This window comes from Saccopteryx leptura, chromosome 1 (assembly GCF_036850995.1).
Source record: "Saccopteryx leptura isolate mSacLep1 chromosome 1, mSacLep1_pri_phased_curated, whole genome shotgun sequence".
Classification (NCBI taxonomy): domain Eukaryota; kingdom Metazoa; phylum Chordata; class Mammalia; order Chiroptera; family Emballonuridae; genus Saccopteryx; species Saccopteryx leptura.
In genome coordinates this window covers 52,643,138-52,662,655 of record NC_089503.1, presented here as the reverse complement: position 1 = coordinate 52,662,655, position 19,518 = coordinate 52,643,138, and the positions used below count along the sequence as shown (strand labels likewise).

At 47.6% G+C, this 19,518-nt stretch overlaps 1 protein-coding gene across 1 annotated transcript in view; it reads left to right on the top strand.

Annotated features, from left to right (window-relative positions):
- The window catches only part of SYT9 (synaptotagmin 9), a 244,015-nt gene extending 224,733 nt beyond the window's left edge, over positions 1–19,282 (top strand). The window contains exon 7 of the mRNA XM_066366479.1: positions 17,128–19,282. Within this exon, the coding sequence (XP_066222576.1) occupies positions 17,128–17,136 (9 nt within the window). The 3' untranslated portion in view covers positions 17,137–19,282. The remainder of the gene's footprint in view (positions 1–17,127) is intronic.
- Positions 19,283–19,518: the final 236 nt, after the last annotated feature.

Sequence of the window (19,518 nt, the reverse complement as noted above, 5' to 3'; positions counted from 1 at the left end):
CCCAAAGGACATGTCTCCTACCACCTAGGTTATGTCATGTCTACCAAGGCCCAAAGGCCCTGATGGGGAGGACATTGTTTTCCAACCTCAGGCAGAACACCTAATGAAAAATACTATCTCCTTGTCCCCTGGTGATGTCTGTCTGACCTTCCAGCTGTAACTGCTCCCCATTCCCCTGATGTCTGGGCTCCATTATCAGCCCTCCTAGAAACAAACCATTTTCTCGCCAACTCCAAAAGGCTCCTACCAACATATGCACCACAGGACAGCAAATGAAGCCTGGATCCCACAGTTTGCCAGGCCAGCAGCCCCCACCACAAACTTCTCCAGGTGAGAGGCGATCCCCACCGGCCTCCTGTCTAATCTCTGCACCTGCTATTAGCACTTTCAGTTCCAGGGAAAAGCAGCAGAGATGAGGAGCTCTTCTAATGACCCAGCGCTCTGCCAGTTCCCACATCTACGGGGAGCCGTGAGAGTAAGAGCATCCTTCCTCACAGGCCTGGTGGGGTCCCTGCCCTTCCTCTCACTGTCCCTAAACCCGAGTCAGTATGGAAGATAGTGTCAGACCCAACTTTCAGGACATTTGTCACTTTAAGAATGACAGTCAAACCCCAAAGGGTAAGTTTAGAGCTCCCAGAGGTGTTCAACACAGAACCTGTGCTGTTAACACTGTGACTCTAGTTCCTTCACTTGGGATCCTGGACATCAACTCCCCTCTCCACACACCTCGACCCCAGCAATGGCCGCCAAGCATCTCCACCGCCCACTCAAACTGATCCCCTTCCTTTATGATGCTGAGCTTCCTTAGACTTATGTCACAGTTTTCTCCAGTCCTGGTGCTTTCATTGTCCCCAAATAATCACATGGGAATTAGGACCTTTGCCTCAATGCCAGGTGCTTCCCCACAAAGCAAATGGGCCTTTCCTGGGGCCTCTGCCATCAGCTCTGCTACCCTTTCCTGCCCTCTGCTGGCCATCAACATCGTTGCAGGTAACCTTTCACGGTTCTGATGGCTTTCACTGATGTTCATTCAATGAACACTTATTTAGGGCCAGCCACTCAGTACCATGCAGTGTCTAGACACCGAGGATTCAGTGATAAAAACACATGGTGCTTGCCTTCCAGGAGCACAATCCAGTGAGGAAAAGTGGAGAGGGAGAGAGAGAGAGGGAGAAGAAAGAATATGAATGAATGGGAAGGAGTGAGTTCTAGTGTACCCCTGTGGAAGCCTGGATTTGCTCATCAATACACAGACTTTACCTTCTAGCACCTTCACCTGACAACATCCTTGTAACTGAGTGCCCTTTCTCCATTAAAGGTGGAGTGTACCAGTGACATTTGCCTTCTCCCTAGCGTTCGAATGTATTTCATTTCTAAATCAAATGTTTCTGAGCAGGTACCAAGCCTTCTACCAGGCACTGGAGATAGAGTGGGGAAATAGAGCTCCATTCCCCCTTGGAATTTTCAGTCCAGCTGAGGGCATAGATATAAGTAAGTAATCAGACATATTGCTTGATGACAGTATGGCAAGTGTTACCTGGGGCAGTGTCCTCTCTCATTTACACCTCATAAGAGTCCTGCACAACAAGGACAGGGCATGGGGTCCACAATTTGGGAGTGGAAGGAATGAGCCCCCGAGGAGCACAGCCTGTGCACCTGGTGGGCATCTCAGGGAGTGCTGAGTGCCTGGTAGAGACTGCAGAGCAGACAAGGCCTGAGAACCAAACCATCGTCTCCAAGAAGCTGTGCTGCAATCAGCAGCTCATGTGCCCTCCCCTCGCCTGCAGCATTCTCACCCCATCCTCACACTCCCTTCTCTCCAACCAACTCAGCTCCAGACACATGCAGGTCCGGATGTGTGAGACGGTGTTGGCCAGGACCTCTGGCAGGGTCCAGTCAAGGATAGTCCAAGAGCTGCAGTCCAGCATTGCAGGAGCCCTCTCCGCTCCGTTCAGCAGTGCGTACTCAGTCCTTCATAGAGCACCCGGTGCCTGGGGGGCACTCCGTGATTCCGTGCTATGGTGATTCTTGAACAAACACATGAATTTTGCATAATTATCCAGGCAGGAGCTTAGCTTCTGCAAAGAATTCAGTTATGATTGGACTTATTTGATCGGTGGAGATAATAATTCCAGTTCATTATAACCAGAAGTGGTTTTATAACTTAATTTGGTATATTGGCCACCAACAGGGTATAGACTGGGAGAGAGAACTGTGCAGTGAGGGTATGGGCCAGGAGTGCAGAACAACCATGTGGCCATCTTCCCAAGGTTTGGGAGGCAGACCTCTACAAGGGCTGTGCTTACTCTGACAGGTGCTAGTGCCCCTGTGCTGGGATGGACTGACTTTTACTCAGAGTACTCAGAGTTCCAGCAAGGGTGGCAACACATTTTGCTTTAAACTATAGCTGGTTTGTAATTTTGGCCTCAGACAATAATTACAGCAGCCGAGGCTCCTTGGAGAGATAATTACGGAAAGGATTCAGCACATTCATTTTATCGACACACTTAACCGTCAATTAAATCATTACTGTCTATTCCAGAATCTAGAAATGTTCTGTGAATATATAATTTTGAAGGCGCTGGAGTTTGTTTTCAAATGGTCGTAAGTGAGAAATTGCTCCGTTTTCCAGAGCGGAGGCCTCTGTGTGTGCATCCCGTGGAGGCAGAGCCAGGGGTGGTCTGTATCCTGCGGAGGCTGCAGGAGGGGCCAGGCCAAAGGGACTGGCAGGCGGTGCTGCTTTGCCTTTGAACTCCCATGGAGTGTGTGATTTTTCAGAGCAGGAGCTTGGGGCCTAGAGGGCAGCAGCTAGAGACAGGAGGAAGGGTGGCTTGTTTTGCCAAGAGGCTTCCAGGAAGGTCCTCCCCCACTGGGATCTTACAGGGGCCCTAGGCCACCTTCCACTAACTCATAGCCAAAGATATGGTATTCTCACTGTGGTATTTAAATGCACAGGCTCTGGGCCCTGGCCCATTGGCTCAGTGAATAGTGTCAGCCCAGTGTGCAGACGTCCTGGGTTTGATCCCTGGTCAGGGTGATCATCTCCTTCTTACCCTCCCTCTCCCCCTTCTCTCTGTCTTCCCCTCTCATAGCCAGTGACTCAGTTGGTCTGAGTGTGGGCCTCAGGCTCTGAAGATAGCTTGGTTTATTCAAGCATCGGCCCCAGACAGGGTTTGCCAAATGAATTCTGATCTGAGCACATGTGGGTGTCTGTCTCTATCTCCCTTCCTCTTGCTTAAAACAATTAATTATTTAATTAATTAAAATCATAGGCTCTGGAGTCAGACCCCTGAGCTCGTTTGGCTTTCCCACTTCTTAGCTGCATCCTTGAGCAAGTGTCTGAACCTCTCTAAGCTTCAGATCATTCACCTTTGGAATGGCTTAGTGGTAGACAGACCCTATCAAAGAGCTGTGGTGAGACCAAAATAAGAAAATAATGCCATGTGTTTAACACAGCGTCTGACACTTAGTGAATGCTAGGTAAATTTTAATAATTGATATTATTTAAATACAGGTATGTGCACCAGGAGAGAAGCAGGAAATCCAGAGTGTCTAAAATGTGCTGCCGCAAGGCCCTATGTATACATCATTTTTTCCTCTATGTACACAATTGTGATAAAGGTTAACTTATAAATTAGACATAAAAGAGATTAATAATATCCTGCAGTAAAAGTTATGTGTGGCCTTGGCCGGTTCACTCAGTGGTAAGCATCAGCCTGGCGCGTGGATGTCCTGGGTTTGATTCCCAGTCAGGGCACACAAGAGAAGTGACCCTCTGATTCTCAACCCCTCCCCCTCTCCCTTCTTTTTCTTTCTCTCTCTCTTCATCTTCCACAGCCATGGCTCCATTGGAGCAAGTTGGCCCCAGGCACTGAGGGTGGCTCCATGGACATGCTAGGGTGCTAAAATAGCTCTATTGCCGAACACTGGAGCTATGGCCAGATGGGCAGAGCATCGCCCCATAGCGGGCTTGCTGGGTGGAACCTGGTCAGGGTACATGTGGGAGCCTGTTTCTCTGCCTCTCCACTTCTCACTTAGGGAAAAAAAAGTTATGTGCATGTGGGCTCTCACTCAGAATATCTCATTGTATTGTACTCACTTTTTCACTTGAAAGAAGCACTTCATGGCTTCTCTTTGGCATACCCGAATTGCCAGCATCACCACTCTTGCATTTTGTGGCCAATAGGAAGTAACATGAGTGGGTGTGGTCATTGAACACAAGCACTACAATACCAAGACAGTCGATCTGACAACTGAGTTGGGTACTAAGTGACTGAGGGTGGGGACCGTCTGTAGTGTGGATATGCTGGACAAAGAGATGATTCACACCCCCAGCTGGACAGAATGGGACGAAGTGATATTTCATTATGTTACTCAGAGCAATGCACAATTTAAAACTCAGAAATTGTTTGTTTCTGGAATCTGCCATTTAATATTTTCAGACTTTAGTTGACCACGGGTAATTGAAACTGAAGAAAGCAAAACTGGGAATAAAGCTGAAGAGGGGGATGACTAATGTATTTCTTTCAGATTCGACCCAAGCATAGCCCCTTATCTGTAATATACACCTTTGTGGTGTTTTGCCATTTTGTGTTTGCTTTACTGAATAGACTTCTAGTTCTCTGTGAGCAGGGATTGTGTCTCACTCATCTCTAATGTCCTGGACCCATGTATGGGCCCCAGCGATGAATGGGTATTCAGTATTAGCTGAATGATAGAAGGAAGGAGGGAGGGAGGCCTAGCTCCCCACGTGCTCAGCATGAGGTGTGTAAGCCCCTTGCCCGACTCACAGAGTGGGGGTCCTTCTCCAACAACCATTGCCAATGATTTCAGGTTTTCATGTTTAAACTTCTACCCATGAAAAAGCTGCATGGAGAAGCCCTCGCTGACAGCATCCCATGCTTTGCCTGACAGCATGGAGATTCCCCCTCTCCGGAGGGACTTTTAGGAGAAGTCTGTGCAGCCCCAAGGAGAGAAATACAGCTGTGCTTCAGGGCCCCGCAGACTGCAGGACATTTCACTGTTTGAGGTGATCTGGTGACTTTTTGTGAAACTGAGAATGTGAGAGCTGAAGAGGCAGCAGGGACAGAGGACTGAGAACTGAGGACAGGACTGAGGACAGAGGACCGAGGACAGAGGACAGAAGACTGAAGACAGGACTGAGGCCGGAGGACAGAGAAAGCTGTGGTCTTTGGCAGGGCTTCAGAGCCACTGCTTCTGTTTCAGATCCACTCTGAGAACAGCCTTTTGGCCTGACCATGTGTGGCGCAGTGGGTAGAGTGTCAGACTGGGATGCAGAGGACCCAGGTTCGAGACCCTGAGGTTGCCAGCTTGAGTGCAGGATTATCTGGTTTGAGCAAAGCTCACCAGCTTGGACCCAAGGTCGCTGCTTGAGCAAGGGATTGTTTGCTCTGCTGAAGGCCCATGGTCAAGGCACATATGAGAAAGCAATCAATGAACAACTAAGGTGTCGCAACGAAAAACTGATGATTACTGCGTCTCATCTCTCTCCACTCCTGTCTGTCTGTACCTTCTATCCCTCTCTCTGACTCTCTCTCTGTCTCTGTAAAATAATAAATTAAATTAAAAAGAAAAGAAAAGAGAACAGCCTTTTGCAGTATGAGCATGCTATGCCGTCCTCGGGTGTGGGAACCTGGCTTGAAATTTGGGGGAAACCTTATTGCCATTGGTGTTCACTCCTGGGTCCAGGGCCACAATCTCCCCACACTCACCACGAGGCAAGGCAGAGGTTGGGCAGCAGCACGCACCTCCGGTGTCCCAAGCCTGTGCGCGGCTGGCTTCCACAAGCTGACTGTACTCCATTACTGTGATTTCATGGGCCATTCTCCTGGTTCGATCTGTGCTGTCCCCACTGTGTCACCGGCATTGCATGGTTGTGTGGTTCTGTTTTCGAGACCTACTGAACGTGTTTGATAAAGTGGCAAAAAATCTCCACACAAAGAATTTCCTCAAAATAACCCCCTTTTGTAGCCTCTTCAAATCATTCTGCTTTGGGTGCACTGAGGTAGAGGCCCATGCACAGCTTCTGCAGAGATCCGGCTGTCACCCCACTGCCGCCGCGGCCTCCAAGATGCCTGGCTGAGGTTCCGCCGTGGGGTAGGTTGGCACTGAGGTGAGACACTGCCCTGGCCTGGCATTTAGTGTGGGGCCATGGCAGGGCTTGGTGTGCACAGGAAGACCGGGGTCACCAGGGCCTTAGTCTTCAGAGATGGAGGCGGTGGCCAAGGATATTCCTGGTGGTTGCCGGGCAGAGAGGTCTTTTATAAGAAGCTGGAGAGGCAAAGGCATTGAGGAGCAGACAGACAGCGAATGCCACCCCCACCCGAGGTACGTGGAATGCGAGGAACGGAACAGCCTCGCTTTGCAGGGCTGCGGAGTCGTGACTTGGAGGGAGAGCCAGGATTCACTTGGGGCAAGGACATGAGAAGAACGTTTAGCAGAGTCAGGGCTGTAGGGAATGGAAGGTGGAGAGTGCCAGAGGAGGGTGGGGGGTCAGCTAGGGGTCCTTTCAGGGAGGGGAGTAGAAGACCAGATGTGGGCGACAGTAGAGAGAGAGCAGGTGTCTGGACAGTGAGGCAGAAGGTAAAGGGGTGAGGCCTGGCAGTTTCGTTCTGAAGGGGCGCAGCCTGCCTCACCGGGAGGAAGTACGGTAACCACGTTGTCCTGGGGGGTGGGGCATAGAGCCTCTGCCACCCTCAGATCAATTACTCCCCCGACTTCTCTGAGAGGGGGCTGGGCTGCCTCCCCCATGCATCCGTTCATTCATTCCCCAGTGGGCATAGGCCTTGGGTCCAATGTGACCCTGGTCTTCCCACCCACTTAAACCTGTACCTGCACCTCCCCTCCTCTGCCCTGGACTGTGCCCATCTAACCTGTCAGGCGCTGTTTCCTCCCTTCTCTGGCGCCATTTGTTGTCCCCCTGACATGCAAGCATGCCTTTTCCATAACACAGTGCCTCAGATTAATAATAACGTCATGTTAGCTTTCCTACATTAAGCACCTACTATCTAGGGCACACTGTACTTGGATAGTTGAACCCTCACCCTGCGAGGTAAACAGTAATATCTCCCCGGTTGAAAACTGCGGCTTATCTAACTCATCTAACTAACGTCATGAGACAAATCAGTGGTACAGCTAACACACTGACATAGATTTTTATCTTTCTATTTTTCTCTGCACATTCTTGCAAGGCCCATACACTCCAATGGCTTTGGACTTTGTCCTGTGACTTGCTTGGGCTAATAGAATGCGGGAGGATTGACAGTTCCAAGTGATGGCTATAAGAGCATCACATATTTACACTCACCCCCTTGAGCTTTGGGCGTCGGTCATGGGAGTTTCCTACACCGGGACAAGAGAGCACAGAAACAGACCTCTACCTGTCTGGAGCCGGGCCCAGCTGAGCCCAGCAGAGCTGCAGCCCACCCACACACCCGTGAGCAAGAAACATGTGTTGATTATGGTAAACAACTAAGATTGGGTAGGGGGCGTTTGTTACTGTAACAAGAGCCGACTGCTACAGATTTAAATTGAGATCTTTCTGATTCCATACATTGCTTTAAAAAGCAGTGTTCCCCTGTCTCGCTGCTTCTCAGGCATAGTCACCAGGGCTGTCTGGCCTGGGTCCGGATGGGGACTTCTCTTCACTCCCTCAAGAGAGGCTGTCTTGCCCTGGCCGGTTGGCTCAGCGGTAGAGCGTCGGCCTGGTGTGCAGGAGTCCCGGGTTCGATTCCCGGCCAGGGCACACAGGAGAAGCGCCTATCTGCTTCTCCACCCCTCCCCCTCTCCTTCCTCTCTGTCTCTCTCTTCCCCTCCCGCAGCCGAGGCTCCATTGGAGCAAAGATGGCCCGGGCGCTGGGGATGGCTCTGTGGCCTCTGCCTCAGGCGCTAGAGTGGCTCTAGATGCAACAGAGCGACGCCCCAGAGGGGCAGAACATTGCCCCCTGGTGGGCGTGCCAGATGGATCCCGGTCGGGCACATGCAGGAGTCTGTCTGACTGCCTCCCTGTTTCCAGCTTCAGAAAAATGAAAAAAAAAAGAGAGAGAGGCTGTCTTTCTTCAGCATCAAATGAAGCGGGCAACCTCTCCCTGTCTCAGCTGTACTCTTCTTTTTCTTCTCCCCGTGCCCTCTTCCTGGAAGAAACATTTGCATGTACCTACACCTCTCAGCCAAACTCTCAAACCTGCTCCCCTGCCGGCCAGGCAGCGTGGCAGAGAATGCAGCCGCGTCAGTCACACACAGCCGGTTTCTCACCGGTCAGCCCATCTGTGGGTTACACAGCTGTGCTGGTTCCGAAAGGTTTTTCTCTTCTGTGCTTTTATTATTCAGCTCAAGTAAGAACGCAAAACTAAAACAGCCTAAGAATTTTCTGGAAAGTTGTGTGTTCTTGCTGCCAACACTGCCTGAGTCACTGTCCCTTATGACCTCGCATTCCCCAGTGGTTCGTCATGCAAGTGTTTGGCTCATTTACTTTCAGTTGTTTTGCTTTGGCTGTTTCTGCCCCCGCCTAATCATCTGCTTCAATATAACCGTAATTTTCTAAATCAGTAGGATGTGCAGTGAGCACTAGGCAGTGAAATTAATGAACTGAAAGCCCTTCAAAAATAACCCTTCAAGCTTATGGAATACTTGCTTTATTTTAGTAGTCATGTTATGTTCTGTGGGCTCTTTTTCATAAATTTGTTTTTAAATGTTGACTTCTGATAAGACTAAACTTGGTAACTACAAACATTTGATTCCTTCAAATTAGAACATGGTTTTCTCTAGCTGTCTTCACGTGGAAGGTTCGGAAGTGAAAACTGTTGATTTTGCTCCTGCAGCACTCCTCCTCTCCCCTCCTTATCAAAGAACCCCATTCTCCCTGAGGACCAGAGGCGGATTAAGGTTGGTTGAGGCCCCAGGTGCAAAAGAAAATATTGGGCCCCTTGTCATTAGAAAAAAGTGTAAAGTTGGGGGTTTGCGGGGCCCTTCAGAAATCGGGGCCCAGGGCGCACACCCGGTGCGCTCGCCATTAAATCCACCTCTACTGAGGACCCTCCCTGCCCGTGTGGTTTGCATAGACCGCACTGCATCCTCAGCTCCAGGAGTGGCTCCGACCGCCCCCCCTCCCCGCCCCCTGGATTATCCAATCAGCACATCCAGGCATTGGTTCAGGTGGAGTTGTGAGAATGCACGCATGGAGTCCTGGCTGCTGTCTGGCCATCACTGTGGTAGAACCTGCCCCAGAATGGAGCACACCAAAGGAAAGCAGAGTTGAGGGGTGGGGAAAGAGATGGTGAGTCCCGGTGACATTGTCTGAACCTCTGGAGGGAAGAAACACACTAGGCGACCAAGGGATTGCGAAGTAACATCGATGGCATCACCCTGCATCTCAGCACTCAGCAGCTGGGGCAGCTGCCAATACCTGGCCAATCGAGAAGGTGAAGAGAGAAGGGAGAGTGGGCAGCTGGGGCTGGGATGCCTCCGCTACTGTGCAGGCCATGGGGCCTTTGCCAGGGACAAGTTTCAAGACAGGCAGAGGCAGGCAGGGCGGCGGGGCCTCTTCACCCCCACGCCCTCGCTCTGCTCTTCCAGTGCTGCCTCGCTAGCCTCTTTGTTTGGCTGGGTCCCACTCACCTTTTAAGCCGCTGGGTCAGTTGTCCTCTTCTGCCAGAAAGCATTCTGAAGACCCTCCTGCTATGGGTTATATGTCTCTAGTCTGTCCTTTCCCATAGTACCCCGTGCGTCTCCCCCTAACATAACATTTGGGGCCCCTTGATGTTATCTGTGTGTGTGTGTCATCCACAGCACCCAGCGGCTCCGTGAGGCTGCTATTTGTCATTGTGTAACCAGTACCTGGCAAAATGCCTGGCCACAGTCAGCACTGAACACATTCTTGTAGGACAGAATTCCAACATCTGCTGTCTTACAATTTGAAAAATGATTGCTGATTTGTTAGATGGCTCTGCATGTCATATTTTCAAATCTACAGGCAGTGTTTCTGTCACGGTATAAAAGCAGCCCCGTGCTAGTGCTGAAAGCCGAAGAAACTTCATTTTTCTGAAGATTAAATGAGCCCTACATTCTTCCTTCCAGCACTCAGTTCTCCAAGTGCAAGGCGACACTCGTGAAAGTTATGACAATGCAATTAAGTTCCCAGTCATTGTCTCAGGTGAGGTTTGTGGCAACACAAAAACCCAGACAGTTTATATAAAGGTCTCTGCAAAGAAACACCTTAGTAAGACTCATGACCATTTCCTCCAGAAAGCTCAGAATTCCACCATGCTTGGAATCACCCTACTGGCTGCCTATCTCAGCGATCTTTCAAGATGCCTCTTTGTGTTACCTGCACCATTTATTGTGGCACTCTGTTCAAGTTATAATCAGTCAAGTTTCCTTTAAAACAATCATTTGCAGAGAGAAATAGGGGGTGCAATTATTTATATGTTCATTACCAAATATTGATTGCATATCGAAAATAGACAAATATTCTTGCCCTAATGGAGCCTATATGCTAGTGGGAAAAACAGAAAATAGACATTATAAATGAACCAAAAAGCACTATGAAAAATACAATAGAGCAAGCAAGAGAGATCAGAAGTGTGGTAGTGGTGTTGGTTGGTTGGTTGGTTGGATTTTTAAAGAGGGGTTGTAATTGTAATAGAGGTAATGCAGGCCTCATGGAGACTTGAAACAATTGAGTAAACATTTGCTGGAGATGAAGGAGCACACCATGTGGACGTGCAGGCTGAGCAAACAGCCAACACAAAGGCCTTCAGGAGCTCCGTACAAGGAACAGTGTGGAGAGCAATGCGGGGGATGCAGTGAGTAAGAAGGAGAGGAATAGGAGATGAGATCAGGTAGCTAACAGATGGGCAGGACTCAGGTTACCTAGAACGTCCTAGATCTTCATAACACCTTGGGTTCCTACTCTGAGAGGAATAGGAAACCATTGCAGGATTTTGAAGAGAGATGTGGCATGATACGAGCTTATAATTGATCCTTCAGCTTCTGTGTTGAGAACAGACTGCTTCAGGGCAAGGCTGGGAGTGATGAAATCCATTAGGAGTCTACTGCTGGTATCCAGATAGAAACAGTAGAGACTTGGATCCGTTTAGATGCAGGGGTAGTGGTGCGAAGTGGTTACACTCCAGACATATTTTGGAAGGAGACCTAGAACGATTCCCTTGGCAGAGGGAAATGAAGGATGAGTCCAATGTCTTGGACCTGAGCACGTGGAAGAATGACCTGAGGAAGGCTGCAGGTGGAGCACCTGTCCAGCGCAATCAGGAGAGAAACCTATTATTGAAGCATCTATTGGATATTTTTGAGGAGACATCAAGTGGCAGTCAGATGCAGCTATCTAGAGTTCCTCAGAAAACTCAAGTTGTAGTTGTAAAGATGTTTGGGAGGTAAATAAAGAAGAGAAGAGGTCAAAGGACCAAAAACTAGGAAATCCCAACACTTAAAGGTCAGGAAAAGGAAAGAAACCAACAGAGACTGAGAAGGAGAAAGTCACTGAAGTAGTAAGAGAATCAAGAGAGTATCCAAAGGCAAGGGAGAAGAACTTGTCCCAGGAGAGGGGATGATCAGATCTGTCGGCTGTTGCCAACAGGTCAATATGGTGAGGACTAAGAACTGTCATCGATAGATGTGCCAAATATTGGTGACATGATATCCTGGGTCCATTAGTCACCTCTCCCAAATTTCTATCTCCCCAGAACCTGAGAATGTGACAGTCTTTAGAAATTGAGTCTTTGTGGACATATTATTTAGTTAAGTTTAAATGAGGTCATACTGGACTAGGATGAGCCCTAAGTCCAATGACTAGTGAAGACCTAGAAAAAGACCAGGTGAAGTCACAGGGAAAATGCAGTGTGATGATAGAGGTAGGAATGGGAATGATGCAACTGGAAGCCAAAGGATTGTCAGTAACCTCCAGAAACTGGGAAGAAGCGAGGATGGATTCTTACTTAGAGCCTTCAGAAGGAGCATGGCCCCACTGACGTCTTTACTTCAGATTTCTAGCCCCAAGATCTATGAGAAAATTAATTTCTGCTGGATTAAGCCACTCAGATTATGGTATTTTTTATGACAGCCCTAGGAAGCAAATATACTTGGTGTCTTAGCTTGGGCTATGATATCAAGATATTGTAGACACATAGACTGTATGGCTACAACAAAAGAAATGTATTCTCTCACAGTTCTAGAAACTAGAAGTCAGAGATCAGGGCGCTGGCATGGGTGGGTCCTGGTGAGGGCTATTCCAGACTTTCAGGTGGCTGGTTTTTTTACTGTATCCTCCCATAAGGGTGTGGGGGAAGAAAGAGACAACACTAGCTCTCCGGTGTCTCTTCTTTAAAGAACACTAATCTCATTATGAGGATGCCAGCTCATAACCTCATCTAATGCTAATTTTCTACCAAAGGCCTCAGTTGCAAATACCATCACATTAGGAATTAAAGCTTCAATTTGTGGATTTTGTGGGGTATACAATTCAGTCGATAGCACTTAGTAAAGCAGTCATTTAACATCTCTGCACCTTGCCTGACTAGGCAGTGCAGTGGATAGAGTGTTGAGCTGGGACACAAGGACCCAGGTTCGAAACCCCAAGGTCGCCTGCTTGAGCGCAGGCTCATCTGGTTTCAGCACAGTTCATCAGCTTGAACCCAAGGTCGCTGGCTTGAGCAAGGGATCACTCGGTCTGCTGTAGCCCCCGAGTCAAGGCACATATGAGAAAGCAATCAATGAACAACTAAAGTGCCGCAACAAAGACTGATGCTTCTCATCTCTCTCCCTTCCTGTCTGTCCCTACCTGTCCTTCTTTCTGTCTCTCTCTCTGTCTCTGTCACACACACAAAAAAAACATATGAAAAAAAAATATCTCTGCACCTTAATTTCCTCATATGTAAGATGTGAATAATACTAGTGCTCACCTCAAAGAATTATGGTGATGGCCTGACCTGTGGTGGCGCAGTGGATAAAGCGTCAACCTGGAATGCTGAGGTCACTGGTTCAAAACCCTGGGCTTGCCTGGTCAAGGCACATATGGGAGTTGATGCTTCCTGCTCCTCCCCTCTTCTCTCTCTCTTCCTCTCTCTCCTGCTAATGAATAAATAAAGTCTTTATTTTTTATTTTTTTTGTATTTTTCTGAAGTTGGAAACGGGGAGGCAGTCAGACAGACTCCTGCATGCACTCGACCGGGATCCACCCGGCATGCTCTGCCCATCTGGGGCATTGCTCTGTTGCAACCAGAGCCATTCTAGCGCCTGAGGCAGAGGCCACAGAGCCATCCCCAGCGCCCGGGCCAACTTTTGCTCCAATGGAACCTTGGCTGCAGGAGGGGAAGAGAGAGACAGAGAGGAAGGAGAGGGGGAGGGGTGGAGAAGCAGATGGGCGCCTCTCCTGTGTGTCCTGGCCGAGAATTGAACCCGGGACTCCTGCACGCCAGGCCGACGCTCTACCACTGAGCCAACCAGCCAGGGCCTAAATAAAGTCTTTTAAAAAAAGTTAAAAAAAAAAAAGAATTATGGTGATGGCGAAATGAATTAATATATGTAATATTCATATAGCAGGACTTACTAAATGCTGTATAATATTCACTATTATGACTATAAATGTAATAATTTTGTTTTGAAATTAAAACACTAATTTTCCCTTGTTCTTTGTTTAATTCTCATTTAGCTCGTTAACTTAGCAGATTCAATTTTCTTAAACTTCCATACTTAAGTTCTCTTACACATTTTAAATTAAAGAAAAAAACTGATAAATTTAGCAAATAAAATTCTCCTAATTTTTTATCATAACTGTTTTCTCTCTCTCTTCCCTGATTTGGGTAAATAAAATTCTGCACATGTAGAAAAAACTGCACGCACACACAACAGTTACAATCTAACTTCCTGATGAGACTTTACTTCTTCTCTTTTCCTCTCGTCATCCTTGATTCTATAGTCATTGCTGACAACTGTGCACTCTTCAAGAGTCAGGTGTGCATTGGTCATCTTTGTGTTTCTAGTGGTCAACATAGTTACCTGGTGCTCATTAAATGCTTGTTGAGTGAATTAATGACTAAATATAATGCATGTAAACTTGAAGTAACAAACTCCAAGTATCCTCTTCTCCATCAGTTTGAGTAAGTTCCTTGCAGTAGTTCCCTTACTTGCCCCTTCATCTGAAAAGCTCTGCCAGTGCTGTCTCACCCTTTGAGTGGCTGGCACATCACTTACAGCCCTCGCTTCTCGCTTGTTTCCAGTGAACCGCTCTCAGCAATAGTGTTATGTCACACATGCCACCATTCACTACCTTTCCTCTCAATGGACTTGACAGTGGATCTTTTTTTTTTTTTTTTTTTTTTTTTTTTTTTTGAAGCTGGAAATGGGGAGAGACAGTCAGACAGACTCCTGCATGCGCCCGACCAGGATCCACCCGGCACGCCCACCAGGGGCGATGCTCTGCTCACCAGGGGGCGATGCTCTGCCCCTCCGGGGCGTCGCTCTGCCGCGACCAGAGCCACTCCAGCGCCTGGGGCAGAGGCCAAGGAGCCATCCCCAGCGCCCGGGCCATCTTTGCTCCAATGGAGCCTTGGCTGTGGGAGGGGAAGAGAGAGACAGAGAGGAAGGAGGGGGGGTTGGAGAAGCAAATGGGCACTTCTCCTGTGTGCCCTGACCGGGAATTGAACCAGGGTCCCCCGCACGCCAGGCCGACACTCTACCGCTGAGCCAACCAGCCAGGGCCTTGACAGTGGATCTTAATACACTTGTCTAAAAAGACTGGACTATTCAGAATTGTTTTCTGAACTGAGAATCTTTTTAGAAAGACATTGTAATGTGGTTGGCATTCAAGGTGCAGTAATATGCCATCCTAGGCGTGGTTCTTAAAGAGCATACATTTGGGTCCATAAACATGTGATGGCAGATCCTGGCTCTGCCACTGCCTTTATTCTGTCTTCCTCAGACTGTTACCTCTGTAAAAATGTAATGGTAATTAATATCTATCGCAGAGGACCAAGGCTGGACGAGATCAGGTATGCACAGCTCTTAGGATAGAGCAGAGGTCTTCACTGCTTAATACATAGCAGTTATGACCCAAATGGGCTCCCATTCTCCATGCTGTTGCCCCCGTCTCCTGACTGGGAGGATAGTCGCAGTCACGCTGCCTTATTGCTTTAACATATTGATTTCTTAAGGGGGAAAGGGGAGTGAAAATTAAAAATGCCCTATTTGGAGACGGGGAGAAGGGAAGAATCAGATTCTCAGTGGGTGTTGCATAATGTTTTATCATCTGTAACGCTGTGGTATGTAATAGTCAACAAAATCCCAAGATTTTTATGCTTTTTTAAAATAAATTTTTAAAATTCAAGTTTAACAATATTAAGTACATATAAGATTGAATTATGTACTGAGTCACTTCCATTTTTGACAGGCTTCTTAGTTCAAAGCTTTTAGATACTTCCTGTAATCAAAACCCATTTTCAAATTCACAGGAAGACATTATCTAATTACCCACTCAGTCTTTTCATGTTCTTAATTTGGGGTCATTTTCAATGGCCTGTCTCACATCAGCTGTCATTTTTGTGATCGAAATGCCACTTTACATTACAGTTTTCATTGGGACAGTTCTCATCTTTGGTTTCAATTCAATTTAATTCAAATCAGATTCCTATGTCTCAGGACAATTGAATTCACTTACAATCCCCTCTGTTCAGATAACATTGTAACCACTACTCCGGCTGATGCCACTAACCTCCCTGATACCTCCTAGACCCCAGATGCTGTCTGGGAGGCCACTGGATCTGATAACAAGGTTATTGCTGCTTCTTCCCACTGAAATGGGCCTGGCGTCAGCCCTGGAACCAAGGAGGCCGGCCTTAGGGCCACCGGTGCTTGAACACCATCGCTATCTACTGTCTTGATACGGTAGTCTCCACCCCTCACACCAAATTCTGACAATACATCCCGTGGGCCATATGCCGTCGCCTGCTTGGTGCCTCTGCACAGGCTCTTTTCTCTTTCTCTCCTGATGAATCCCCTTGAGCCTAAATGATCCAGCTCAGGACTTACTTTTTTAAATTTGTTTTGGTTTTTTAGATTCCACAGATAAAGTAAAATCATATGGCATTTGTCTTTCTGTCTGACTTATTTCACTTAGCATAATACCCTCTAGGTCTGTCTGTGTTGATGCAAATGGCAGTCTTTTATTCTTCTTTATTGCTGAGTAATATTTCATTGTATACATGCACCACATCTTCTTTATCCATCCATCTATTAATGGACACCTAAGTTGCTTCCATATTTTGTCAATTGTAAGTAATATTGCAATAAATATAGAGCTGCATATATAATTTTTTAATTAGTGTTTTCATTTTCTTTGGATAAATACCCAGAAGTGGAATAGCTGGGTCAGATGGTAGTTCTACTGTTGGCTTTTTGAGGACTCTCCGTATGATTCTCCACAGTGGCTGCACCAGTCTGCATTCCTACCAACAGTGCATGAGGGTTCCCTTTTCTCTACCTCCTCCCCAACACGTTCTTTGTTGAACTTTTGGTTAATACCTATTCTGACTGTTGTGAGGTCAGAATATCTCATTGTGGCTTTGATTTGCAGACTCATAGAAACAGAGATCAAGCCGATGGTTGCTTGAGGGGAAGGAGTGAGGGGATGGGTGGAAAAGGTGAAGGGGAATATAGTCAGTAATATTGTGATAAGTTTTTATGGTGACAGATGGTTACTGGATGCAGAGTGGTGATCACATTGTATAATATATAAATGTCTAGTCACTGTATTATATACCTGAAACTAAAATAATATTGTACACCAACTTACTTAAATTTTAAAAAAATTTTTAAAAGACTTATCTTTCAGTATCCTCTCTGTAGACCTCCTCAATCCCCTGGAAGTCCATCCCTCCCTCCTCTTTATTCTTACACATTTTAGTGTATATCACTGTTACTCAGCTTCTCATGTTGTATTTTCTTCTTCTGTGAGACCCTTGAAAGTAGGATGTGTGTCTTAACTCAAGGAAATGTTTCCCCAGCATCCAGCACATGCCTGGAACTGGTTTGGTACACATTAAAAATATATGGAAAAAAAACACCCAAAGCATTCTTTTTTGTTTCTTCTTTCCACAGAAACGATGACTATGGGTAAGAGGACTGCTTTGTGAAGGACACAGTAGGACAACCATCTTACAAAGATCTTAAGTAATGTTCCTTGTCCAGAAACACCCGGATGACTCCAGTGACCAAATGCTCAGCTGTAACCACAGCAATAACTAGCCTTCTTTTCAGACTGGGTTTGGTGAACATGAATGGTCCAACTGTCTTCAGCTGGCCGGCCTAAGTGTGCCGTAGGGGAAGCACATCTCTCGTGGCCCAGAACCAAGGTCGGCCTATGGACGAAACCAGCTGACACAGTGAGAGGACTGGGAGCACCTTGAGTACCAGGACCGTTAGTGGTGGCGTCACAGCATCTGCCCTGGCAACATCGTACCGACATGATGTTATTTGCTTGAATGCCCTGGAAGGACAGAAGATTTAAAAATACATCCAGGTGCTAAATAGGCAGCAGATTTAATTAACCTTTGAGCTAATAACTGTCTCCTGAAAATAATTTCACCCAAGAAGTGCTCCAGCTTTGCAGGGAATTTCCCCACGAGGGTAGATAAGCAGGCTGTTCCCCTGGAGAAAATCTAGTGCGAGGAGGGCTAGTTCACAGCAAATTCACTGCTTCCTCCCAGCACATGGCAGCAAGTACCAGTTGATCACGGCCCTCTCTTCTGCTGAACTAAGATTCTGAGGAGTCACAGTCCCCGACACAGTCTTCTAGGTAGCCAGCTGCCGTTTCCTTCCAGCCGGTGTTGGCATTAGGATGAAAGTTCATTGTCATCTCTGTTACACATCTCAGTGGTGTACGCATTCTGGAGAACCCTTTCTGAGGCACATTTGTGCACTGAGGGGACAGCCTCAGAAGTAGATGTAGCATTGTGTGCACTGAGTCCCTGAAGGGAGAATACAGCCCCCTGACTGCAGGCCTGAGTGCTTTCCCGGTGTTTCCATAGGCAGCAGCCCAGAGGCGTGGCCTTGGGTCGCCACAGACGGGTTTCCCTTTCACTTCCAGACACATGTATCACTTTCATAGCACTTGGGGAATGGAAATACCTACAAGAGTGAAGATCAAGGGCTCTCCCCGGTATTTCATTACTCAGCCTCCTTTGTGACCATGACCATATCAGCCACCCTACCGACAGCTGTGTCCCTCGTCCTCATTGCTTCTGCCATCATATAAATGAAACCAAAGGCCTCAGCATACCCAGGGGGCAGGGCACCCTTTCTCTCCCATGATGGGTGCAAGTTACCCCATCTGTGCATTTTCACCACTTTGCCAAGAAAACATTTCCGTTTTCGTACAGTCCCTTTGCAACAGAATCCAGAGTTGTATTGCAGTTTACCTTCCTGGGAAACTCAGTATCTCCATTTGAGTCCACATTTCAGTTTGCAATAACTGGGTGGAAACAGGATCATTGCGTGGCTTCAGAAAGTTCATTTTGCCGCAGCTGCCTGATCTAAGAAAGCAGCCTGATGTCAAATCTGAGCAGGCTGGAGGCCTTTGGCTGTGTGAGGCACTGTGGCTACCCTCCAGCCTCCTGCATTTCCCCTCATTGGGCTGCCGAATTCATTTCCATCTCTAATTGGCTTTCAACCTCCAGGATCCAAAGGGCACCCAAGTTTCTACCTATGTCTGATGACACGAGAAGAATGCACCTCTCTCTGCCTATTCCTCTCCATCCAGACATCCTTCACCATATCACTATTTAGGACCAAATCATGAAAGACTAGTGCCAGCAGGATAGTCAGCAGAAATATCATCTCCAGAGCCAGGCAGATAAGCCCAGAAGAATGGTCCCATATAAACAATACTGGCCCAAGTAGGTATCAGGCAGCCATCCCAATGAACTATGATAGGTCCCTGGGTAGGAGCTCCTGGGACAGCCGTGCCTATTGTTCCCCCTCAAGATCTTCCTGCCCAGAGAGCTAGCAGCCCTGGGGTATTAAGGAGTATGCTACTGGTATGTTCTATGAAACAGAAGGTGGCTTTGTAGGGACAAGCAAGCAAAGAGGCCTGCCCACATGGCAGGCAGGTGGCTTTGCGTCTGAAAGCTTTGCCTAGTCAGCCCAGCTGTGGCCAGAGGCTGATGATAAATTTGAACTCCCTTAGCCCATCTGCAACTCTGCTTTTGTTCTCTTGTGTTCTGTTTGGTTTCCCTTTAGTTTCCTAGTAAATGTTCCTTTTGAAAAACTCCAGCTTTGTCTCATTGAACTTGGGGGAAGGGGAGGGGATGTTCTCCAATGTCTTTTCCAAGATAGAGAAGGAAATTAAAATACCTTGAAAAAATGAACATGGCAGTAGAAAGGGAAATAAACCCTGGTTAGATCTTAGGAAAAGTCCTTGGGGAAATCTGGTTCTAAGGGCTGGGGAGAGACCGGTGTCTTCCCCACCCACCTGGCGGGGATTTGCAGCAC